Source organism: Pelodiscus sinensis, chromosome 19, assembly GCF_049634645.1.
Source record: "Pelodiscus sinensis isolate JC-2024 chromosome 19, ASM4963464v1, whole genome shotgun sequence".
NCBI lineage: Eukaryota > Metazoa > Chordata > Testudines > Trionychidae > Pelodiscus > Pelodiscus sinensis.
The window spans coordinates 22,424,668-22,446,120 of NC_134729.1; the positions used below are offsets into that span (position 1 = coordinate 22,424,668).

At 60.8% G+C, this 21,453-nt stretch overlaps 1 protein-coding gene and 1 long non-coding RNA gene across 6 annotated transcripts; one reads left to right on the forward strand and one right to left on the reverse strand.

Annotated features, from left to right (window-relative positions):
- Window positions 1–1,613: 1,613 nt before the first annotated feature.
- On the reverse strand, window positions 1,614–5,887 carry LOC142819030 (uncharacterized). Of its 4 annotated transcripts, none has more exons than XR_012896715.1 (4): window positions 5,772–5,887; window positions 4,202–4,295; window positions 3,359–3,471; window positions 1,614–2,277 (listed from the first exon to the last, which is right to left on the reverse strand). It is a non-coding gene; the product is annotated as an uncharacterized LOC142819030 (long non-coding RNA). The 4 variants fall into 4 exon arrangements; XR_012896714.1 differs by lacking the exon at window positions 5,772–5,887 and adding an exon at window positions 5,085–5,223 and having other exon boundaries at window positions 1,615–2,277; XR_012896713.1 differs by lacking the exon at window positions 5,772–5,887 and adding an exon at window positions 5,081–5,217 and having other exon boundaries at window positions 1,615–2,277.
- On the forward strand, window positions 4,685–20,718 carry MPND (MPN domain containing). Of its 2 annotated transcripts, none has more exons than XM_075903028.1 (13): window positions 4,685–4,834; window positions 8,956–9,170; window positions 10,173–10,403; window positions 11,955–12,114; window positions 12,991–13,075; window positions 13,498–13,594; window positions 15,242–15,314; window positions 15,459–15,535; window positions 15,870–16,038; window positions 17,032–17,102; window positions 17,602–17,691; window positions 19,615–19,707; window positions 20,197–20,718. In XM_075903028.1, exons 1-13 carry the CDS (start codon window positions 4,828–4,830, stop codon window positions 20,281–20,283), a joined length of 1,455 nt encoding a protein of 484 aa, XP_075759143.1. In that variant the 5' UTR covers window positions 4,685–4,827; the 3' UTR covers window positions 20,284–20,718. The 2 variants fall into 2 exon arrangements, with proteins under 2 accessions (XP_075759143.1, XP_075759142.1); XM_075903027.1 differs by lacking the exon at window positions 4,685–4,834 and adding an exon at window positions 5,824–6,064.
- The last annotated feature ends 735 nt before the right edge of the window (window positions 20,719–21,453 follow it).

Genomic DNA, 21,453 nt, shown 5'->3' on the forward strand with positions numbered 1-21,453 from the left:
CCCGCCCCTCCCCCCAGCCTGGGAAAACAACCCCCCTGTTTCCCCTGCCCCCGCCTGGGAAAACAACCCCCCCCGCCCCTCCCCCCAGCCTGGGAAAGCAACCCCCCTGTTTCCCCTGCCCCCGCCTGGGAAAACAACCCCCCGCCCCTCCCCCCAGCCTGGGAAAGCAACCCCCCCGCCCCTCCCCCCAGCCTGGGAAAACAACCCCCCTGTTTCCCCTCCCCCCAGCCTGGGAAAGCAACCCCCCCGCCCCTCCCCCCAGCCTGGGAAAGCAACCCCCCTGTCTCCCCTGCCCCCGCCTGGGAAAACAACCCCCCTGCCCCTCCCCCCGGGAAAGCAAATCCCCCTGCTTCCCTCTCCCCTCAGCCTGGGAAAGCAACCCCCCCCTGCTCCCCGCTTCTCCCGCCTGGGTAAGCAGGCCCCCCCCACTCCTGGACTGGGAAAGCAAATCCCCCCTGCTCCCCCCTCCCCTCAGCCTGGGAAAGCAAACCCCCCTGCCCCCTCCCCAGACAAGGAAAGCAACGCCCCCTGCTTCCCCCCTTCCCCGACCTGGGTAAGCACAGCACCCCCCCAGCTCTCCCCTCCCTGAGCTGGGAAAGCAGAGCCCTCCCCCATTGCTGCTTCCTCCTGGGACTGCTTTGGCACCAGTCCCCCCCCTTGCTCAAAGCAGCCTCCCGCACAGCTCCCACTGCTCTGTGCACCACTCCGGTCACACGGGAATGCAGCCCTCCCCCCCCCCCCCCACACACACACACACACGCGCCAGGTGTACACCTGGGGAGCTGGAGTCAGACCACCTGCCACCCAGGAGGCGAGTGGCTTTGATCTGGTGGCGTCAGGTGTCGCGCAAGAGCCGCCAAGCCGGCACTGGAATTTGCAGTAGGGTTGGTGTTTGTCCCACGGGCGCCTGCGGCCCCCATGGCGCCAGGTGCTGCACAAACAGAGAACAGAGGCCCTGCCCCAAGGAGCTTCCTGTTTAAACTCCCAGCCAGCAGGGGAATTCGGCACAAGGGGGCCGAGTACACGGTACTGAGCCCAGGCTGGTTACATTAGAACTAGATCCGCCCGGAGCGGGACGCCACAGGCTCTAGGATCTGCCTGCTGCTTAGGAGGGAAGGTATCAGTGGCTAAACCTACACTAACCAAGGGCCCCATTTTGACATGTGGTCACACTGTGGCTGGCCGGGAAGGTTCCTGTTCCCGACAGCTGTCTGGGCCTGGAGGTTGCTGCCTGACTGTACAGCATGGTTCCTGTCCTGGTCAGTTTCACAGCTGCTACTCTGGAACAATGGGGGCGGATCATATTCTCCATCTCCTTGCAAGCCAGGCTGGGCCAGCTGCCCCCAGCTCTAGGCTCAGTGGCTCTATGAGACAGGCCTTTGAGCTCTGGTTTAAAAGGCCAGTGGCCTGTCCCAAGCTGGTGCAAAAGGGAGAGATTTTAGGGGGAAATCTCAGCTCCCGTGGAGTCACCAATGCAAGTTCCAGCCCTGCAGGAGAAGAAGGTGCTAAGCCATCAAAGGAAATCCCCAGGAAAACAGGCTGCTCAACTCTTCTGAACCTTGTGTGGAATGAGGAACTTGGCAGAGCTAAAAACAGGAATAGTTGAATCCCCAACCCCGAGAAGGTCAAAGTTCAGCTCCTTCCCACTCAGCCTGTGATCATGGGGGCTACGCCTTTTAGGGCTGTGCTTCCCAGAAGACTTGTGCTGCTCTTGTTATACACAGCCCCTTACAGCCACACAGCCGCAAGGCAATGACTGAACACCATGCCCCCCAGTCAACACCAGGAAACCCCTTGTTCATAACAATGATCATAAAGAGACCAGGAAGGATCAGACCGTTTCATTTTTAATTAACTCTTACAGGTATTCACTTTCATTTCCAACTTTTTCTCTATTTTATGGACTCCACTTTCAATTTAGTTTTTTATTTTTTCACTGGCCAGGTCATTTAAAAAAAAACCTCAAATTGTATTTTTTTATTTTCTCAGATGAAAAGGTCACTTTGGGGCCGTAAGGACTGTAAAAGAGAACAGCCAGAAATAGAATAAAATATGATTGTTGCATTTCCAATTTGTTTTTCAAATGACAGAGAGACAGAGCCAAAGTTGACAACAAAATGGGGCATTTGATATCTGCCAGATGGCACCCAGTGTGGGCCCGATCCCGCAGTCAGATCTAGTCAAACAGAAGGGTCTTCTTGGCAAATCCAGTTGTAGGAACAGGTCCCATGTGAATCTAACTTTGTGTCTTGCAAGTTTGTTTCCAGTGGCTTTTGGCTGCAAAAAGAAACAGAAGATAATGGACTATTATTGCTTACAATCAGACCCTTCGGCTGTGTCTACACTGGCACCCTTTTCCGGAAAAGGGATGCAGATGAGGCAAGTTGGAATTGCAAATGCAGCGGGGATTTAAATTTTCCCCGCTCCATTTGCATGAACATGGCTGCTGCTTTTTTCCGGCTAGGAGCTTTGCCGGAAAAAAGTGCCAGTCTAGACGGGGATCTTTCAGAAAATAAAGCCTTTTCCGAAAGGTCCCTTATTCCTGATTTTAAGACTGGCACTTTTTTCCGGCAAAGCCCCGAGCCGGAAAAAAGCGGCAGCCATGTTCATGCAAATGGAGCGGGGAACATTTAAATCCCCGCTGCATTTGCAATTCCAACTTGCCTCATCTGCATCCCTTTTCTGGAAAAGGGTGCCAGTGTAGACACAGCCTTCCTGCCTTAAATCATGTACCAACCCCTGGAATCCCTCCCAAACCCTTCAGGAAAACAAATCCTAGCAGGAAAATGGTTTAAAGGGTACAGATTTAAGGAACCAAAAGTGAAGGCTGAAGTCAAAGGGAGATTTACCAATGTATCCTGCTCCGAGTACCAAGGAGTCTTCAGCTAGTTGCTATGCAAGGTGCTGTACAAACCTATAAGAAGTCTCTGTCCCAAAGAGCTTACAATGAGATCTGGATCTAATCCAAGTCTCTGTCCCAAAGAGTTTGCAGTAAGATCTGGATCTAATCCAAGTCTCTGTCCCAAAGAGCTTCCCGTAAAATCTGGATCTAATTCAAGATCTGTTAATTCTCCAGTCTCCTGCTTTTATTGGTTGTGTCCCTTCTAGGACACTTCATGCACCAATGGAGGCAAAGATTGATTGGTGCATAATCAGCATGTCAGACTGGTCAGTGCTTTTTGCATGTATTGGAAAATACACGGGCTGGCATGTGCCAGTTAGATTAATAGTTTAAAAGATTAGAACGATTAGACGGGGCAAAGTCCACTTAAACATCTGATCCTGGGTTTGTTACCTCCTGGTATGACTGCCAACTGCCAAAGATGGCAGAGATTAAAGGAGGAACGTGTTTTCTTGCCTGTTTTCCATTTGCTCTGGGCTTTTAACAGGGCGCTGCCTGCAGCCAGTTTCACTGCCTACAGCCAGTCTCGCTGTCTGTCCTGTCATCTGCGTGGGTCTTTCGCACAGACCCTGGACAGAGAGAAAACAAGTAAAACCACACACACACAAAACACCCTGTCCCTTGTGAAACTGACCTAATTTCTAGGTGGCGCTGGCCCTTTAAGAGCCAGGCTTTGGGGGCTGGCTCCTGGAGATTGACTTGTCTGTGTTATCTGCGGCTGGGGGTGGATTCTGCCCCTTGAGCGCTGTGTGCACCTGGCAGGAAGACACCGCGTCTGGATCCAGTGTGGTGCTAGAAATATGTATCGAATTTCTCCTGCCCCTTCTGAGCAGCACCGCGCGGACCAGGCACAAAGAGCGGGCGCCCCCTGGTGGGGGAATAGCGGCAGCGCGCTGGTTTATGCACCATTGAGGTTAGACATAAAAATAGCCCCCTTCACCTTCAGAGACTAATTTATCCTCACAGCGCGCTGGTAGGGGAGGTTTCCATTCTCCCCCCGCCCTGTTGTACAAATGGGGGAAACTGAGGCAAGCGTGAGCCAGGGTCAGGCACAGAGCTGGGAACAGAACCCAGGACCCTGAAAACTGCTGGGAAAACGAGGTTATTCTATATTAATAAAGGAGGGGAGTGGAGTCTAATGGTTACAGCAGGGAGGAGTGGGAGCCAGGGCTCCTGGGTTCTATTCCTAACTCTGCCACTGATTCTTTATGGCCTTGGGGAAATCGCTTAACTTCTCTGAGGTTCAGGTGAAGATGGGGGGAGGAGGAGTCCCTTGAGCTAGAGGCACAACACACCAACCTGGTCCTTAATGACAGCCTCCTCCAGCAAACCTAGGGGCGAGCCAATGGCTAAACCCCTGGGACGGGAAGCCAGCCAGATGGGGAGCCGGGTCCTAGGAGGAACATAGGACCAGATAGTCTGGATCCGGTCATTTCCCAGGGCTCCTGCACCCTCACCACTCTCTGCCCCACGGGCTGCACCCCACACCCGATCTCCACTCCATGGGCACCGTGCACCCCACCCCTTTTCCGCCCCTAGGAGCTCCATGCACCCCCCACACCCCTCTCTGCCCCACGGGCTGCATGCACCCCACAGCCGATCTCCACTCCATGGGCACCGTGCACCCCACCCCCTTTCCGCCCCTAGGAGCTCCATGCACCCCCCACACCCCTCTCTGCCCCACGGGCTGCATGCACCCCACAGCCGCTGTCCCCCTCCATTCCCAGCCAGGAGCCCCGGCACCCCGCCCCCCCCCCCCCCCGCGCACTCCCCGGGGCTGGGTGTCCGGGCCGGCTGGGGAGCGGGAGGCGGAGACAAGCGGGGCCGCATCATCACGTGCTGGGAAGCAGCCGCCGCTGGAGCCCAGTGTCTGATTCATCCTGCGCCGAGGGGCGGAACAACAGGCACCGGGGCAGAGCGGAGCCATGGCAGGTACCGGCCTGGGGGGGAGGGGGCCGGATCTCCCCTCCTGCAGCCCCCCTGCCGCCCTTCGCCCGCCCCCGGCTGCACCCTCCCTCCCTGGGCTGGGTCACCCCCCGCTGCCGGGCCCCTCATCTCCCTGCATGTCCCGAACTGCCCCCCCCCCGCCTGCCTTTCCCCCCCCCCCCCCGCTCCAGTCCTTCTCCTGCATCCCTCCAGCTGCGGGTCCCTTTCCGAGCTCCCCCTGGCTTCATCCACCTGCCTCTGGCGTCCCTTTGCTCCGTTGGGGGTCGGGGGCTCCCCCCGACCTCTGCCATGGGGGATTCCTGGCCCATAGTGCAGCATGGGGGATGCACAGAACCCCCAGGCCCGAAGGGGGGGGGCTCGGATCTCGCAGCCCCAGTTATCTGCTAGGGAGGGGGCAGCCACCTGCCCAGCAAGGTGAGTGCGAGCTGCTTTAACGCCCCCTCCCAACACAGGCTCATTCCAGCCATGTCAGGGGGGCTGTAGAATAATGCCCCCCCCCCCCATCAGAGCTTAAGGCAGTGGCCAAGGGCTGAGTTAAGGCCTGACTGCGATTGTGACAAAGCTCTGGACACAGTTGGCAGCTGGGGGTGGGGAGAAGTGGGGACCGGCCTCTGGGCTGCAGATGCCAGGTGTCGGGGGGCCGGGTGGGCACGGAGCACAGCAGGCCGGAGGCTACGAGTGTCCCACGGACCATTCCATGAGGAATTGACACTTTTCACCCCCTCCCCAGGCTTTTCCCCTGGGGAATCTGCCCCATTTCTGTGGGGAGGCAGCAGGGGGCGCTGCCTCTCCAGCGCCCTGGCTCTGTGGTCCCAGGAGTGGCTATTGGACCACCCCTTCCTTGTGGCAGGAGTTCTAGAGCGCCCCCTGGTGGTGTAGCTCCTATGCCCACTGGGAGGTGGTAGGAGCCAGGCTCCCGCACCCAGAGCCTAGGCACTTAGGTCAGTTGCTGATGGTGGCCAGTTACAATCTGGTCTTGGTGAAGGTTCATGCTGCAACTGGATCTGCCCTGGCGCGTGGAGATCCTCGTGCGTGACTGGCAAAGGGGGCTGCATCAGAACTCACCTTTGAATTCAAACCAAGATTCTCAGGCAGTTTGGACCTGGCTTGAAGAGGGAGGCTGGGACAGGCAAACCCAGCTGGCTAGTGGCTCCAGCAAAGGGCTCCGCACAGCCATGAGCTTTGGGACGGTGTCTGTGCTGATCCCTGCTTTGCGTGAGTTGTTCTGGCAGGGCTGTGCCCACCCACCCACACCTGCTCTGTCCGCGCGGGCTGGGCATGACACTAGTTACATGATCTTGGTAACTAATTGACCATTCATTATTGGTGGGAAATAGGTCAATGGAGGGATGATGGGAGTTACTATAGAGAATTTTCTGGGTGTCTGGCTGGTGAGTCTTGCCCACATGCTCAGGGGTTAGCTGATCGCCATATTTGGGGTCGGGAAGGAATTTTCCTCCAGGGTAGATTGGCAGAGGCCCTGGAGATTTTTCGCCTTCCTCTGTAGCATGGGAACAGCTAGAGGATTCTCTGCATCTTGGGGTCTTCAAAGTATTTGAAGGCTTCAGTATCTGAGATATAGGTGAGAGGATTATTCTAGGGGGGGTTGGTGAGATTTTGTGGCCTGCACTGTGCAGGGGGTCAGACTAGATGATCATAATGGTCCCTTCTGACCTTAAAGTCTAGGGGTATGTCTAGCGGGGTAATGTAGGCATACCGCAATTGCAAATGAAGCCCGGGATTTGAATTTCCCGGGCTTCATTTGCATAAGCAGGGCGTCGCCATTTTTTAATCCCCACTCGTTCGAACCCCGTGCCGCGCGGCTACACGGGGCACGAACTAGGTAGTTCGAACTAGGCTTCCTAGTTCGAACTACCGTTACTCCTCGTGGAATGAGGAGTAACGGTAGTTTGAACTAGGAAGCCTAGTTCGAACTACCTAATTCGTGCCGCGTGTAGCTGTGCGGCACGGGGTTTGAACGAGCGGGGATTTAAAAATGGCGACGCCCGGTTTATGCAAATGAAGCCCGGGAAATTCAAATCCCGGGCTTCATTTGCAATTGCGGTATGCCTACATTACCCTCCTAGTTCAAACTAGCGGGCTAGTGTAGACATACCCTATGAGTCTAACCCCCACACCATCTCTGCCAGCCATCCAGAAAAGCAGGTGGCAGGTGCTTTTGGCTGGCAGGTCATCCATCTCCATCTCCTCCCCAGGGGGCAGAGCGGGGATGCTTCGGTGGCGTGGGAGGGCGACAGGTTGGGGTGGAGAGAGCTATGGAGAGGGACAGCCCGGATCAGCTGGTACCTGATCTAAAGGAGGCCATGTCCGAGGGCTGGCCTGGTACTAGTGAAACCATCCCAGGAAGTTTGGGAGGTTGCTGCTACCGGCAGCTAGAGTGTTGTATATGGACCTGCTGGCTTGTTGCCTCTTGCGTGTTTCAGTCTCCTTGGGCTAGAGGCACCCAGAGGTGCTAAATCACCAGCACAGTCAGCACAGGGCAGGAGCGAGAATCAAGCACTGGGCTGGGTCCTGGCAGACCAGTTTCAATTCCTGGCCCGCCCACAAGCTCCTTGAGCGAGTCATGTGAGGTGGCACTGAAATTGCCTGTTGGTTTCATGATTCAGCTAAGCTCCTCGATGGGCCTTTCCATCTGCTGGCCTTAAAGCAAATTACAGAGGAGGGCCACCACATTATCCCTATTGTACAGATGGGCAAACTGAGGCACGAGGAGCAGTGACTTGCCCAAGGTCCCCCAGCAGGCACAGAAGAGCCTGTTGCTGCCCTAACACCCTCTTCCTCTTTTTTGGGACTTAATAGTGAAGAGCAGTTTTAGGGGCTCACATTTTCAAAGGCGAGGAGGGACTTGGAGGGCCTGCTTTGAGACCCTTCAGAGAGGGCTGATCTCCAGGAGGTGCTGCATGCCCACCCCACTGCTCGTCAGACCCCTGTACAGGGTCTGGAGATGGGTGCACAAAATCACTGGTTCCTGCCAATGTTCCCTCTAATTTTTTCCATCTATGTGCAGAATAAATGTTTTATGTGCACTGAGGCATGTGCAAATGTGCACCACCAGTACAAACAAGACCCTAACTGTGGGCGCTCTGCTAACCAGCTGGCCAGCATTTGAATCCCTCCTGAGTGGCCACCCCAATGCACAGCGTACAGGCAACACTGGTTCCCTGCTGAGAATTTCAGCCTTAACATTTCTGGTTTAGTTTTAAAAGGTGCCCATGGTGTTAGGATCTCAGGTAAAGCCAAGAAGTTACAGTCTGAGGTTTTTAACAATGGCTTTTAGACTCATCAGTTAATTCTCATGATCTCTTAATAATGATGCTGGTGTGGAAAAAGCGAATAAGGAAAAGTTATTTACTTATTCCCACAATATAAGAACTAGGGGTCACCAAATGAAATGAATAGGCAGGAGGTTTAAAACAAACAAAAGGAAGTTTTTCTTCACTCAGCACACAGTCGACCTGTGGAACTCCTTGCCAGAGGATATTGTGAAGACTAGGACTTTATTAGGCTTCGAAAAAGAGCTAGATAGATTCATGGAGGTTAGGTCCACCAATGGCTATTAGCCAGGATGGGTAGGAATGGTGGCCCTAGCCTATGGGCTGGCTGGAAATGGATGACAGGAGAGGGGTCATGTGAGGATTACCTGTTGTGTTCCCTCCCTCTGGGGCATCTGGCATTGGTCCGTGTTGACAGACAGGACACTGGGCGAGATGTGGCCGCTCTTATGCTGATCCTGCGCCCTTCCATGCCGGTACCTGAGGTTCTGAAAGCACCTTGCAAGCTGGAGTGAGTGCAGCCTCCCCAGCATTGTCATTCTCAGTGTAGACAGGGAAACTAAGGCACGGAAGCAGCTCGTCCAACCTCACATGGGGAGCTAATGGTGGACTCTGGAGTGGAGCTCGGGCTCCGTGGAGACCCTTGCTCTACCCACGTGCCATGACACTGCCCTAACCACTAGACCTCGCTCCCCTCCCGAGCCGGAACTAGAACCTGCGACTCTTGGCTCTTGCGCTGACCCGCAGGGCGCTGCTCTTTTCTGGAGCTGGGGCTGGAACCCCGGTGCCCTGACCGGGCTGTTTGTTTCCCAGCCCTGGACGCGGACTCCCCTGGAGCGGAGGAGTGTCTGGAAGAGGAGGAGGAGGAGCTGGAGACGAGTTTGGAAGACCCGGAGAACGAAAGCGCTGGGAAGCCGGCGCCGGGCGGGCGCAGCTGCATCCTGACCCGGCGGGGCATCACGCTGCGGGTGCTGCTCAAGGACGGCCTGATCGAGCCGGGGGAGGGTGTGCTGTCTATCTACTACCTGGTGAGGGCTGCTGCTCCCTGGGGGTGCCTGGGGCTTCAGCTCTCTCCTGTTCCGACATCTTTCATGGAGACTAGGAGGCACCTGCAGCCATGGGGCCGAGCAGAGAGCAGCTCGCCCCAGACTGGGAGCCCCACATGACAGCCTCCCCAGCCCCACAACCTGGGGGGCTGTCTGATCTTCCTCCCACTCCTCACACCGACTCCTCCGTGCCTCGCCAACCCTTCCCCGCTCCCTTGACTCCAGCTTCCTCCCCCTGGGTCCCCACCACTTCACGTAGCCCCCTTCGCCCCCCCAAGCCCGGGTCTTGCCTTAAGCCGCGCCAGGGGCCAGAGCTACCCAGCAGCGAGTTTTTGATGCTGGTGAATTTAGCCGTTTGCTCCTTGTAACGGCGCGTCGGGGAGCCCCCCGACCCTGCACCCCCGTCCACAGCCAGATGTGACGCTCCGCCAGCCAGCAGAGTACAAATGGGTTTATTGCTTCTCCAAGATACAGCCCAGGGTAGGCATCAGACAGGCCAACAGCCCTAGTTCCCTTGGGGGGAGGGGGTTCACACACCCCTGTCCTGGTTTTTAGTCTCCTTCCATGCTTCCCCACACTCCGCCAGCCCAGCTCCCAGGCCCTGCCCCCCAGCCAGGTGGCCGTCTCCGCCTCCCTTCCTGTGTCTCTCCCCCTGGGAAGAGCCTCGTCATCTGCTCAGGTGTCTGGCCAGTCCACAGGTGGGTGAGTCAGAGGGAATCACCCCGCCAGGTGGGGGCAGCGGGTTACAGAGCAGACAGCCCCCCCCATCACACTCCTGTACCGCGCCCAAGGCGAGGCGCGTCTGCCGCCCATGGAGTCCCCCACGGAGCGCAGGGCTCCCGGGTCGCTGCCTGCACAGCCCTCGAGGGGCAACACTTGGCCTCTCTCGTAACCGGTGAATCTCCCCCTCGCCGGGCCGTTCCCGGGGCCCACCCCCCTCGTGCTGGGCTCACAGAGCCGCCTGCTCCCCTCCTGCTCTCCCAGGGGAAGAAGTTCTTAGGGGACCTGCTGCCCGACGGGAAGATCACCTGGCAGGAGACGGGGCAGGTGTTCAATTCGCCCAGCGCCTGGGCCACGTACTGCAAGAAGCTGGTGAACCCGGCGAAGAAATCGGGCTGCGGCTGGGCCTCCGTCAGGTACAAGGGGCAGAAGCTGGACCAGTGCAAGGCCGCCTGGCTGAAGAAACACCAGCCCAATGCGCCGGCGGCCGAGGAGGTGAGCCGGGGCCAGCCCCCCTCCCTTGTTTGCTTCTGAACCCGGGTTAGCAAGGAAGGAGAGCCCTGGGAATCAGGCCAGGACGGGCCCATTTGCAGGAGAAGGAGGCAGCTCTGGGGGAGACACGGAGGCTCAATTCCCCCCTCCCCTGGGATGCTGCGGGTTTGTGCAGACCCCGGTTTGGAGCCCTGCCGAAGCCCTGGGGGCAGGGGGGTGAGCGATGGCCGCAGCAGCTGGAAGCCCCCGTTTTGGCCCCAAGACCCGTTGCGCCAGGCGCTGCACAAACATCGAACTCCACGCCAGTCCCTGCCCCGAGCAGCCTGCAGCTGGACTTCCCTCCCAGAGTCTGGGGCTGCAGGGCCGTGACCCCCGGGCTTCAACCAGTCTTTGGCTGGGAGATGCCTCCAGCTCCTGTGCCCCTCACCCTGTCTCCCATAGTCCCAAGGGGGGGGGCCTGGAGAGCACAGGGGAGCCCAGGCAGCAGGAACGCCTCACAGATGATCTCCCCACCCCCATCGTCCTATTACGCCCCATTGCTGGGAGAAGGGCTCTTGGACTTTCAAGGGGCTGTTGTAGCTGGTTTAGCTGCAGGATACTAGCGAGACCGGCGGGGGCAGTAATATCTGTTATTGGACCGGCCCCTCCAGGGGAAAGACGTGAGCTCCTGCATGTGCAAGGCTGGAGGCTAGAGAAGAGAAGTTGGTCTAATAAAAGATTCAAAAGCCTCCTTGAATATTTCAAATAGAAAGGCAGGGTAAAAATATTGAAGTAAAATAAATGTAAAAGAGGCCACCTCCCTCCGCCTGGCCTCCCTGGGTTTTTAAAGGTCCATGCCCGGCACCCCCGCACCGGAGTCAGTTCCTGTAGGAACGAGAGAATCAATAGCGGCTCCCCGGGCCGCAGCGAGAGGCGTTAACGGGCTGGACGTTGGCGCCGGAAATGCCGTGGGACTGCTTTCCGGGCGGGGGGTTGGGAGTGGCGGGGCTCCCCAAGGGGCAAGGGGGAGGCTCCGTCACTGAGAGTTGTCAAAGCCAAATTGGATGTTCCCTTAAAAGCCGCGCCCCGATTCCGGCAGGGTGGGGCGCTGGTCTGGCTCCGTGGGAGCTCAGCCCAGATGGTCGCAGTGGGCCCTGCTGGCCTGAGCGAAGGAGCCTAAATTTCCTTTCCAAAGGGATTCGAGGGTTCCCAGAGGTAAGGGTTCCCACCTGGGCTTTGGAGTCATGCGGCCAGCGAGGGTCTGAACCCTGGGAGAGCAGGCAGGGGGCTGGGAGTCTCCCGCCGGAGATGGGCTCGTGGGACTGGGCCGTGGGGCACTGTGGGCAGGGATCTGCCCCCAGGGGCGCGGGTGGGAGTTGTTTCTTTGGGCTAGGGTGCCAGCCAAGGGAGCTGCTCCTGCAACATGTAGCTGTGCTGGGGTGGAAACCTGGCCCTAGGAGCACAGGAGTCATTGGGGGGCCTGGGATGGGGCGCCAGTAAGGAGCACCAAGGCCTGCAGGGGGCGTGCTTGTCCTGCCACTTCCCCTCCTCTCCCCCCTTCCCTCTCCCCCGCAGAACTTGGTGAGCGAAGGGGAGGAGGAGGAATTGGCCGAGGAGGAGGAGGAGGAGACCAGGGAAGGTAAAATCACCATCTCGGAGCCTGCGCTCGGCAAGAAACCGGAGGAGAAAAGCAGGAAGCAGCAAAGCAAGAGCCTGGCGGAGCCGCACGGCGCTGGTAATGCTGGGCTGCCGGCTGGGAGCAGCCTGCTCGGGGCTGGGGGTTCTGCTCTCCTCCTCTCCATGCCCGGTGGGAATCGCAGGGCTGGGATTGGTCATTCTTAGCCCTTCGTCTCACTTTTCCCCAGTCCTCTGCCCATCTAGCACCAGCTCCTCGCCGTCCCTTCCTCCTGCCTCTGCACTGGGTGCGAGAGCCTCCCCCTCTGCAGCCCCTGCCGCCCGGCGTCTCTGCCTCGCCACTTTGCCTTCGCTGCGAGCCACCGAGGGTTTGAACGCGGCCGCAGCGCTCTCCCGCTCTAGCGGGAATGAGCTGCAGGCGGTTTCAGGCCAGTGCGAGGCTTCCGTCCGAGGTTCTGACCTGGACTGCCCCCAGGGAGGTTAAAATCTACGGCGCCGTGTCTCCAGGCGGGTTTTTGGGTCGGCCTGCCCTGCGCTCAGGAGGCCTGACTGCGGCGTGCTCCCGCCGCTCGCCCGGATAACAGCAGTGGCGCTGCGGCTGCGTGAACTGGAAGCTGCCCCAGTGAACTGTTCATAACTGGTAGGCGTCACCCGGTAGGTGCGACGCTCGCCGCTTAACTGGTTAACCCATCGCGTCTCTAAATCAGACCCCAAGCAGCTGAGTCCCCTGCCATGGGGCTCGCTGCGAGGCTACAGGGCCTTCCTGGGTGGACTTTTCACCCGGCAGAATCCCCTTCAGCTGGTCTGATTCAGAGCTCCGGCCATAAACCACCGGGTAATTCTGAGATTTGCACCGGAAATGAGACGAATTCCCGGGAACCTGTCTCCGCAAACTCTGTCCCGCTGCCTCAACGGGCGCGGTAACGGGGCCGGTGCGAATCGGACTGAAGGGGGATTGGTCACGATGTCTTTGCAGAGAATGGGCCCCCCGGGAAGAGACCGGAGAGCAAGAACCGCACCCCCGTCCGCTACTGCACCCTGGGAAGCCGGGACGCCGCCAGGTAGCGCCCCCGCGGCAGCCCCTTTGGCGAGTGCAGCGCCCTTCCCGGCATCCTGCGCCCGCTGCTGCTCCGCTCCTAAAGCTCTGCCTGGAGATGGTATCGCTCCCTGCTAGTCCACGTCTGAGGCGGCCGCGCAGCTCTGCAGCGTCCCTCTGTCCTGTCCGGGGCTTGCCCCTAACCCACAATTCTGGGAACCTGAATCCGAGCTCCCCTGCCTGGACAGCCCCAGCTCCGCGTCCTTCTGCCTGTCTGTCCTGGGGGGCCTCAGTCTCCCCTGGGATGAACCTTTCTTCCCCCAAATCTGCGGCCCAGGCTCTCAGCCCACCGTGCTGGAGTTTAGGGGATCCCTCTCCGGGGGGCCAGGCGGGCGGGGCATCAGGACTGCACAGGCTGGGATAGAGGACGGGGCTCTTCTGTTCCAGGAACCCCCACACCTTGGTGGAGGTGACGTCCTTCGCCGCAGTCAACAAGTTCCAGCCTTTCAACGTGGCCATCTCCAGCAACGTGCTGCTGCTGCTGGTACGTACCGGCCCCGGCATGGGAGGCGAGGCCCACGCGACGGCCGGCAGCACGTGCCTATGGCTGCTGGCGGCCAGCAGGGAGAGAGGGGCACCGGGGCTGATGGACACTCCGCTGGGGCCAGGGTGGAACGGCTGCTGCCCCCAGGAGGAGGGGCCGAAGGAGGGAGAAGCTGGGTGAAGAAGGGTGGGTCCCCGGGCAGAGGAGAGGAGCCGTCGTGGCGCCGGCGGCAGCCCCGGGCTGTGCGTGTGAGCCAGAGAGAGGCCGGGGCCTTCATCCGAGGCGGCAGAGCCACCCCCCGCCAAAGGGCGGCCCACGTTTGTCCTCATCTCCTGCCGGCCACAGCAACTTGTAGTCTAGTCGCAGCGTCCTGAGTGTCCTTCGGGCTCAAAGCAAGACCCCGGGGCTGCGCCTCAGCCCGAAGGCAGCTCCCAAGGAAGGGAGAGGTGGGGAGGTGCGGGGGGGGGGTCACAGATCTGCAGGGCCCAGGGAGACGTCAAACTAGGGGTGACGCCTGCAGAATGCAGAAGACTTGAGGCGGGGGTGTCAACCAGACACTTCCTGGTGGAGGGTGGGGGGGGGCAGGGGGAAGGGTCGTGCAATGCCTTTGGGTGCAGGGTCGTGGGGGAGGGGTGCAGGGTGGTGGGAGGGGAGGGTGCAGGGGAGAAGGGGAGGGGAGAAGTGCAGGGTGTTGGGGGAGGGGTGCAGGGTGGTGGGAGGGGAGGGTGCAGGGGAGAAGGGGAGGAGTGCAGGGTGTTGGGGGACGGGTGCAGGGGGCCAGGGTGGTGGGAGGGGAAGGTGCAGGGGAGAAGGGGAAGAGTGCAGGGTGTTGGGGGAGGGTTCAGGGGAGAAGGGGAGGAGTGCAGGGTAGTGGGAGGGGAGGGTGCAGGGGAGAAGGGGAAGAGTGCAGGGTGTTGGGGGAGGGTTCAGGGGAGAAGGGGAGGAGTGCAGGGTAGTGGGAGGGGAGGGTGCAGGGGAGAAGGGGAAGAGTGCAGGGTGTTGGGGGAGGGGAGGAGTACAGGGGAGAAGGGGTGGAGGGCAGGGTGGTGGGGGAGAGGTGCAGGGGGAGGGGTGCAGGGTGGTGGGAGGGGAGGGTGCAGGGGAGGAGTGCAGGGTGTTGGGGGAGGGGTGCAGGGGGGAGGGTGCAGGGGAGAAGGGGAGGAGTGCAGGGTGTTGGGGGAAGGGAGGAGTACAGGGGAGAAGGGGTGGAGTGCAGGGTGTTGGGGAGGAGTGCAGGGGTGCAGGGTGATGGGAGGGTGCAGGGGAGAAGGGGAGAAGTGCAGGGTGTTGGGGGAAGGGAGGAGTACAGGGGAGAAGGGGTGGAGTGCAGGGTGTTGGGGAGGAGGGCAGGGGTGCAGGGTGGTGGGAAGGGAGGAGTGCACGGTGGTGGGGGAGGGACGCAGGGGGGAGGGTGCAGGGGAGAAGGGGAGAAGTGCAGGGTGTTGGGGAGGAGGGCAGGGGTGCAGGGTGGTGGGAGGGGAGGAGTGCACGGTGGTGGGGGAGGGGTGCAGGGGGGAGGGTACGGGGGAGAAGGCGTGGACTGTAGGGCGGCTGGAGGGGCGCGGGGGGGGATGCAGGGGGTGGGACTAGAGGGAAGAGCAGGTGAGATCTGCCCTTGTTTTAAACTCCCCACTGTTCCCCCTTTAGGACTTTCACAGCCACCTGACGAGGAGCGAGGTGGTCGGGTACCTGGGAGGCAGGTGGGACACCAGCAGCCAGGGTAGGTACAGACGGAGGGTCAGGGTTCCTGTCACAGGCCTTCCGAGGCTGGCTTGGGTCTGAGGTGCAAGGCCACAGCCAGCCTGTGGGAGCCGGGCGGAGCCGTGGCCGGCTGGGCCGTGCTGAAGCCTGGCGTTTCTTGCAGTGCTGACGGTGCTGCGCGCGTTCCCCTGCCGGACGCGCCTCGGAGACGCTGAATCAGCAGCCACCGTGGAGGAGGAGGTAGGGGGGGCGCGTGTGGAGCAGGGGGTTAGCTGTGCCCGTATCGTCCTGCGGCCCCAGGCTCGCAACCCAGCCCCATGGTCCCCCGGAAGGGCGGCGATGCCAGCGGAGTTAGCGTGGGAGCTGCGGCAGCCCCCCCGTGGCTCCTGCCCCGCCCGGGAAGCCTAGAACGGGGCGTGGTGGGTGGGATGCTGTGGCTGTCCCGGGTCTGCGGCAGAGAACGAGGCTTCGGCTTGACGGCGCCTTGGGCTCCATAGCTCCTCCCACGCCCGGCAGAGCCGGCCTGAGCACCCAGCCTCTCACGGCCTCCCCCGTCTCTGTGCCCCTGCCTCAGATCTGCCAGAGCCTCTTCCTGCGGGGGCTGGCGCTGGTGGGCTGGTACCACAGCCACCCCTTCAGCCACGCCCTGCCCTCGCTGCAGGACATCGACGCCCAGATGGATTACCAGCTCAAGCTGCAGGGCAGCAACAACAGCTTCCAGCCCTGCCTGGCTCTCATCTGCGGTAAGGGCGGGGCTGGGGAGCCAGGGGTAGGGCCTGGGGGCTAGGAGCGGGGAGCCAGGGGTGGGGCTTGGGGGTCAGGGGTAGGGCCTGGGGGCTAGGAGCGGGGAGCCAGGGGCCAGGCTGGGGAGCCATGGGTGGGGCCAGGCTGGGGAGCCAGGGGGCCAGGGGCGGAGTCTGGGGGCCAGGGGTGAGGTTTGGGGGTCAGGGGTAGGGTCTGGGGGCTAGGAGTGGGGAGCCAGGGGCCGGGCTGGGGAGCCAGGGGTGGGGCCAGGTGTGGGGCCAGGGGGCCAGGGGCGGAGTCTGGGGGCCAGAGGTGAGGTTTGGGGGTCAGGGGTAGGGTCTGGGGGCTAGGAGTGGGGAGCCAGGGGCCAGGCTGGGGAGCCAGGGGTGGGGCCAGGTGTGGGGTCAGGGGGCCAGGGGTGGAGTCTGGAGACCAGGGGTGGGGGCTGGGGAGCCAGGGGTAGGGCCTGGGGGCTAGGAGCGGGGAGCCAGGGGCCGGGCTGGGGAGCCAGGGGTGGAGTCTGGGGGCCAGGGGTGGAGCTAGGGGGCCAGGGGCAGGTCTGGGGAGCCATGGGTGGAGTCTGGGGGCTGGGGCGGGGCTTGGGGGCCAGGGGTGGAGTCTGGAGACCAGGTGTGGAGTCTGGAGGCCAGGGGCGGAGCTGGGAAGCCAGGGGTGGAGTCTGGGGGCCATGGGCGGGGCTTGGGAACCCATCCTTTAGCAAAGCCAGCGGAGGACCTGGCAGCCTGAGACCTGGTGGGGCTTAGCCCCCTTCCCCCGAGTCTGCAGCCCTCTGATCCAGGGCATTGGGATGCTCCCCCCGGGACGTGCTGTGACCCCAGCGGGCCGGGCTGCGTCCAACGCTGCTTGCTCTAATTCTCACCCCTCCCTGAGCTCTGGGGAGCTGCCAGGCAGCTGGGGTGGGCGGCGGAGGGTGTGTGTGGGGGTAACTCTGCCCTCAGTCCAACCCCGGTGCTCTCTCTCCCCCCCCACAGCACCATATTACCACGGCAACCAAGGCGTGGAGTCCAAAATCTCGCCCTTCTGGGTCATGCCGCCTCCTGAGGTGAGTTCCGCAAGGCGCCAGTGACCAGGCCGGGCGGGCGCTGGTGTCACAGCTCCGTTGGCAGTGCCAGCCTGTAACCTCCAGCCCCCGTAGCTGGGGAGGGGACGGGGACCCCTCTCTGAGAGGGAGCACAGGCAGCCGCTGCCAGCTCTCAGCCTTTGCCCTCTGTTGGGTCCCACGGTGCAGGGGTGTCGGATCAGGGCCCCTGCTGGGTGCTGGGGAGGACACGGTCTCTCCAGCTGGAGAAACAGGCAGACACCCCCTCCCCCTCCGGATCTCCGTGCTGGCAGCCTCAGGGAGCCTGGCCAGGAAAGGGCCTTTTCCTCACCCTTGGGCGATGACCCTGCCACTCAACTACAGGCCTTGGCCTTGCCCAAGGCTGGGCTGAGTTAATGCCAGCGCTTAAGCCAGGCCTGGGAAGGTCCCAGCTCGTCCTGGAGAACCCCAGCCCCTGCCCGGCCGGAAACCACTTTCCTTCCTTTTCTCTCCCGTCTCTCAGCAAAGGCCCAACGATTACGGCATCCCCATGGAAGTGGAGGTCACCTACATGCAGGACGGGTTTCTCACCAACGACGTCCTCCAGGAGATGGTGAGACCCCTCCCGGGTGGCACGTACGTGGGGCGAGGGGGACTGGAGCAGGGAGTGCGGGGACCCACCCAGCCTGAGAGGGTCTGGCCGCACCGTACACGTCTCCTCGCAGTCCTCAGCTGGGCTCCGTCACTTCAACTCGTCCCCCCGTAGGACCTTGACGTCCCCTATAACTCACCAGCGGGCATGGTGGGCTCCCCTTCCCCTGCTCGAGGGCAGCCTCAGGTGGCCAACAAAGCCTCATCTCCAGGCAGGCTGGCGTGGGCAGGGTGGCTCCGGAAAAGGGCTGGCTGTCCTGCTAGAGCAGGGCTACTCAACACGTGGCCTGGGGCCTGTTTGTTTGCAGCCTGCTGGACAGTCTGGGTTTACGCGGGGCTCAACGCACGGCCGGGAGCCAAAACAAAGCAGGAGTCAATAGAATGGTCTTTTGCTGAGATGCGTTTTAGCAGTTAAATTCCTGGACTGTCATTGCTCACTAAAAGGGCGGTCGGATGGGTGGGAATTGGGTAACTATTGCATTTCATTAACAACAGCAGAACCGACTTAAACGGGGCCTGTGTGTTGTGTAATCTTGCCTTCGTCTTTGTAGTCATGCCAGCAGGGGTGGCCTGTGAGCCTAGGCGAGCTAGGCAGCTGCCTAGGGCGCCGCTGGCCCGGGCGCCTGATGACGTCACGGCCATCGACAGCCGTGCAGGCAGGGGCGCTGATTGTGCCGCCCTGCCTAGGGCACCAGCTGCTGCAGCCGGCCTCAGGCCGCTCCTGCATGCCTGTCAGTGTGAAAGAAGCTATTTGCAAGTATATGCCACTACACATAAGTTGTGGCCCCGGGGCTTCCACAGTTGAGTAGCCCTGTGCTAGAGATCTGTGGTGACAGACATGTCCCCTCTTGACTGTAGCCAGATGAAGCCGCTCCACTAGGCTCTCCCCCTCCCCTCCATACCTCCAGTGAATCCTCCCAACCCTTTTGCTCAGAGCCCTTTCAGAGAATGAAAATCCCACGGCTCCGAGAAGCGGCAGGAGAAACATATGGGCAAAGGGCTAGGCACCGTGTGAGTGAGCAACGAGATCACAGGTCCATTAGGTGGGTAGCAGCCTGTGCCCCTGCCCAAACAAACTCCCCTCTGCTCCTGTAATTCCAATTCAGGCTTGTCCAGTCTGCCACAGTTCCTGCTACAGGGGCCAGGGTAGGGATGTACTAGTGTAGTCGATTAATCGATTCACCAATAAGCAAAAGCGTATCGGTTAATGCTACAGACTGCACACGTTTCTGTCCCTCGTCCCCTTGCCACTACATTTGTTAGCAGGCTGGCCAGCAGCCCAGCTCAGTCCTGGCTTGCGACGGATCTGGGCCCTACCCTGCTGCTCTGCATTTAAAGTGTATTAGGAGCCAGGTGGGCAGGCAACCCGGCTCAGTTCTGACTCACGCCAGGTCCCGGAGCTCAGACTCCCCCCCCCCCAGCCCAGACAGGAGCTGCTGCCACCCTGCACTGCTGCCTCTATCAGAGGTAGCTGCACAAGGCAACAGGCAGTTGGTCTGTGCGGGGAGCTGGTTTTTAAATTGGCTCCCTTCACAGACCAGCTCTACCTGGCACCACGTGCTGCTGCCTCTGATCCAGAGGCAGCAGCACAGAACGGCAGGGGGCTCCTCGGGAGTGCGGCCGGAGCGCATTGGCTGCCAGCTCCACCCCTGGGGACTAGAGAATAGTCGAGTCACCGGTAAGAATTCGTGAGGTTCATCAACTATTCAATGAACCGATATCTAACATCCCTAGAATAGGAAAGCTCCTTGGGGTGGACAGGCTGATCCTCTCCCCTCCCACCTCTTCCCCACGGCCGCCAAACTGCAGGGCATGGGCTCTGCCTTCGGTGGACTCGAGCAATCGCTCGGCTTCCCTTGACTCCCCTTTCCCTTTGCGGCGCCAGATGCTGCTGGTTGAGTTTTACAAGGGGGCTCCAGACCTGGTGAAGTTTCAAGATCTATGGAGCCAGGAGCAGACCTACCTGGATAAACTAAAGGTGAGAAAACGGCCAGGAGTGGGGGGGAGAGGTGGTGGTGGTGGGGGGGGAAAATCAAGCCCATAAAACCCCACCTGCCGCGATGAGGCACCGGTGACTTTCCACCATGTTTTCTAGGCTTGCTCTGAGCCCCCTTCGGTGTTTTTACCCCGGTGCCTGAATTTTCTCCACTAGCACTTCCACGGCTAGGGAAGCTCGAGTCAGGTTTCTTCACTCCCGCCCTGCTCTCTGCAGGGCACTGAAGCATTAAGCTGCACTCAAACCAGCCATGCGGCTGAAGCAGCCCGAGCCTGCTAGCTTCGACCTGCCCCGCTTTTGCAGTCCTTACTCGAGCGAAGCCATTTGAGAACTGGTCTAGTGGCCGGGGCAGGTACCCGAGCCTGTTGCCTTGGGTAGAACTCTCCCCCCTCACCTGTTTGGGGAGACCCAGGGGCTCGCCCTATGGGGCTGGGGCACAGAGCGGGCCGACAGCAGCTGTTTCCCTTTCAGGGCTCCCTCGCCTCCAGGACGCCCAAAGATCAGGGTTTTGCACATGTTCTGGAACAGATCTACAGCCTCCTCAAGCCCAGCAGCTGAGGCACGGCCAGAGCCTGAATTACATCCGCCTCAGACCCAAGGGCCTTTACACCAGTGGGGCCAAGCTCGGCAGCCCCCCGCTGGGGAAGACAACTTCCAGGCTGCGCCCAGCACAGAGGGGGCGGATGCACCTGTGTTGGCAGGTCAGATGGAGCGAGGAGCCTCCAGGGGCTGTTCTACAGCCATAAAGGCCGGGGTGGCTGAGCCAGGAAGGGGGCTGCCCATCACTGCGGCCCACGTCTGCGCTGGGGCACCGGTTGGGTTCGGCTCTGCCGCGCCTGCGGGTGGGTCCGGGGGCTGGCGACGCGAGCGTCACTCCCGTCATTCGATTTCGTTGTGTAGCGTGTAGGTGGGAACGGGGGGGCGGCGGCCTCTCTCCAGCTGTCAAGTGATCTGTGGAAGTGCTAGTTCTGATTAAAAGACTTGGTGGTGAGAGAGCAGCTCCGGGTCTGTGGCTTAGGCGGGCACCGTGCCCCCTCCCTTAGGAGGGAGAAATGGGCTTGGAGGAAACCCAGGAGGGCTGCAGGGAGGGCCCTGGGCTGAGAGTGAGGGATGACGAATCCCTTCCCCCACCTCCAGGGAAGGGCAGCAGCTGGAGTCAAAGCCAGGGGCCTCGTCTGTTCTCTCCTGGAACAAGCCATCCCAGGAGGGTTCAACAGCTGCACATCCAGGTGCGGGAAGCTTCCCCTAGTCCGGTGCTTTCCCTGCCCCACCAGCTGAGAGAGGCGGGGAGAAGGGTCAGTCTGGATGGTCCACTCCTTTGGGGATATTCCCCTCCCCCGGGGCCAAGCAACGCCCCCACAGTAGGAGACAGTGACACTAACTCATGAGCCGACATTGTGGCTGCTGGCCAAGGAATCAGGGTTTGCATGAGTGACATGGGCGGGGAGGATGGTAGGGCTGGGGGAAGCAAGCCCCCACCCCGCACCTTCTACCCAGGCCCCGCCCCGTGCACCACAGGGAGGTGGGGCAACATGTGGTTCTACCCTTTCCCCTGCTGGAACCAGCACCTTGAGGGTGCACAGCCCCAGCCTCCAAGCATGGGGAGCAGCAACCGTCTTCCTCCAGTACAGTTACAGTGGGCGTTCTGGTGGTTTGCCCTTCCCCCGCAATGACACTCACCACCCCTGCTGAGTAATACAGGAGATGGTTTCCATAGTCCCTTTCCAG

What these genes read in the sequence shown, in the direction of transcription:
- MPND (XM_075903027.1), top strand. Translation starts at nt 5,839, where the DNA reads ATGCTGCAACTGGATCTGCCCTGGCGCGTGGAGATCCTCGTGCGTGAC. An exon ending in TGCTGTCTATCTACTACCTG is followed by an intron (nt 9,171 to 10,172) that starts GTGAGGGCTGCT and finishes CTGCTCTCCCAG; the next exon opens with GGGAAGAAGTTCTTAGGGGA. An exon ending in GGAAGCCGGGACGCCGCCAG is followed by an intron (nt 13,076 to 13,497) that starts GTAGCGCCCCCG and finishes CTTCTGTTCCAG; the next exon opens with GAACCCCCACACCTTGGTGG.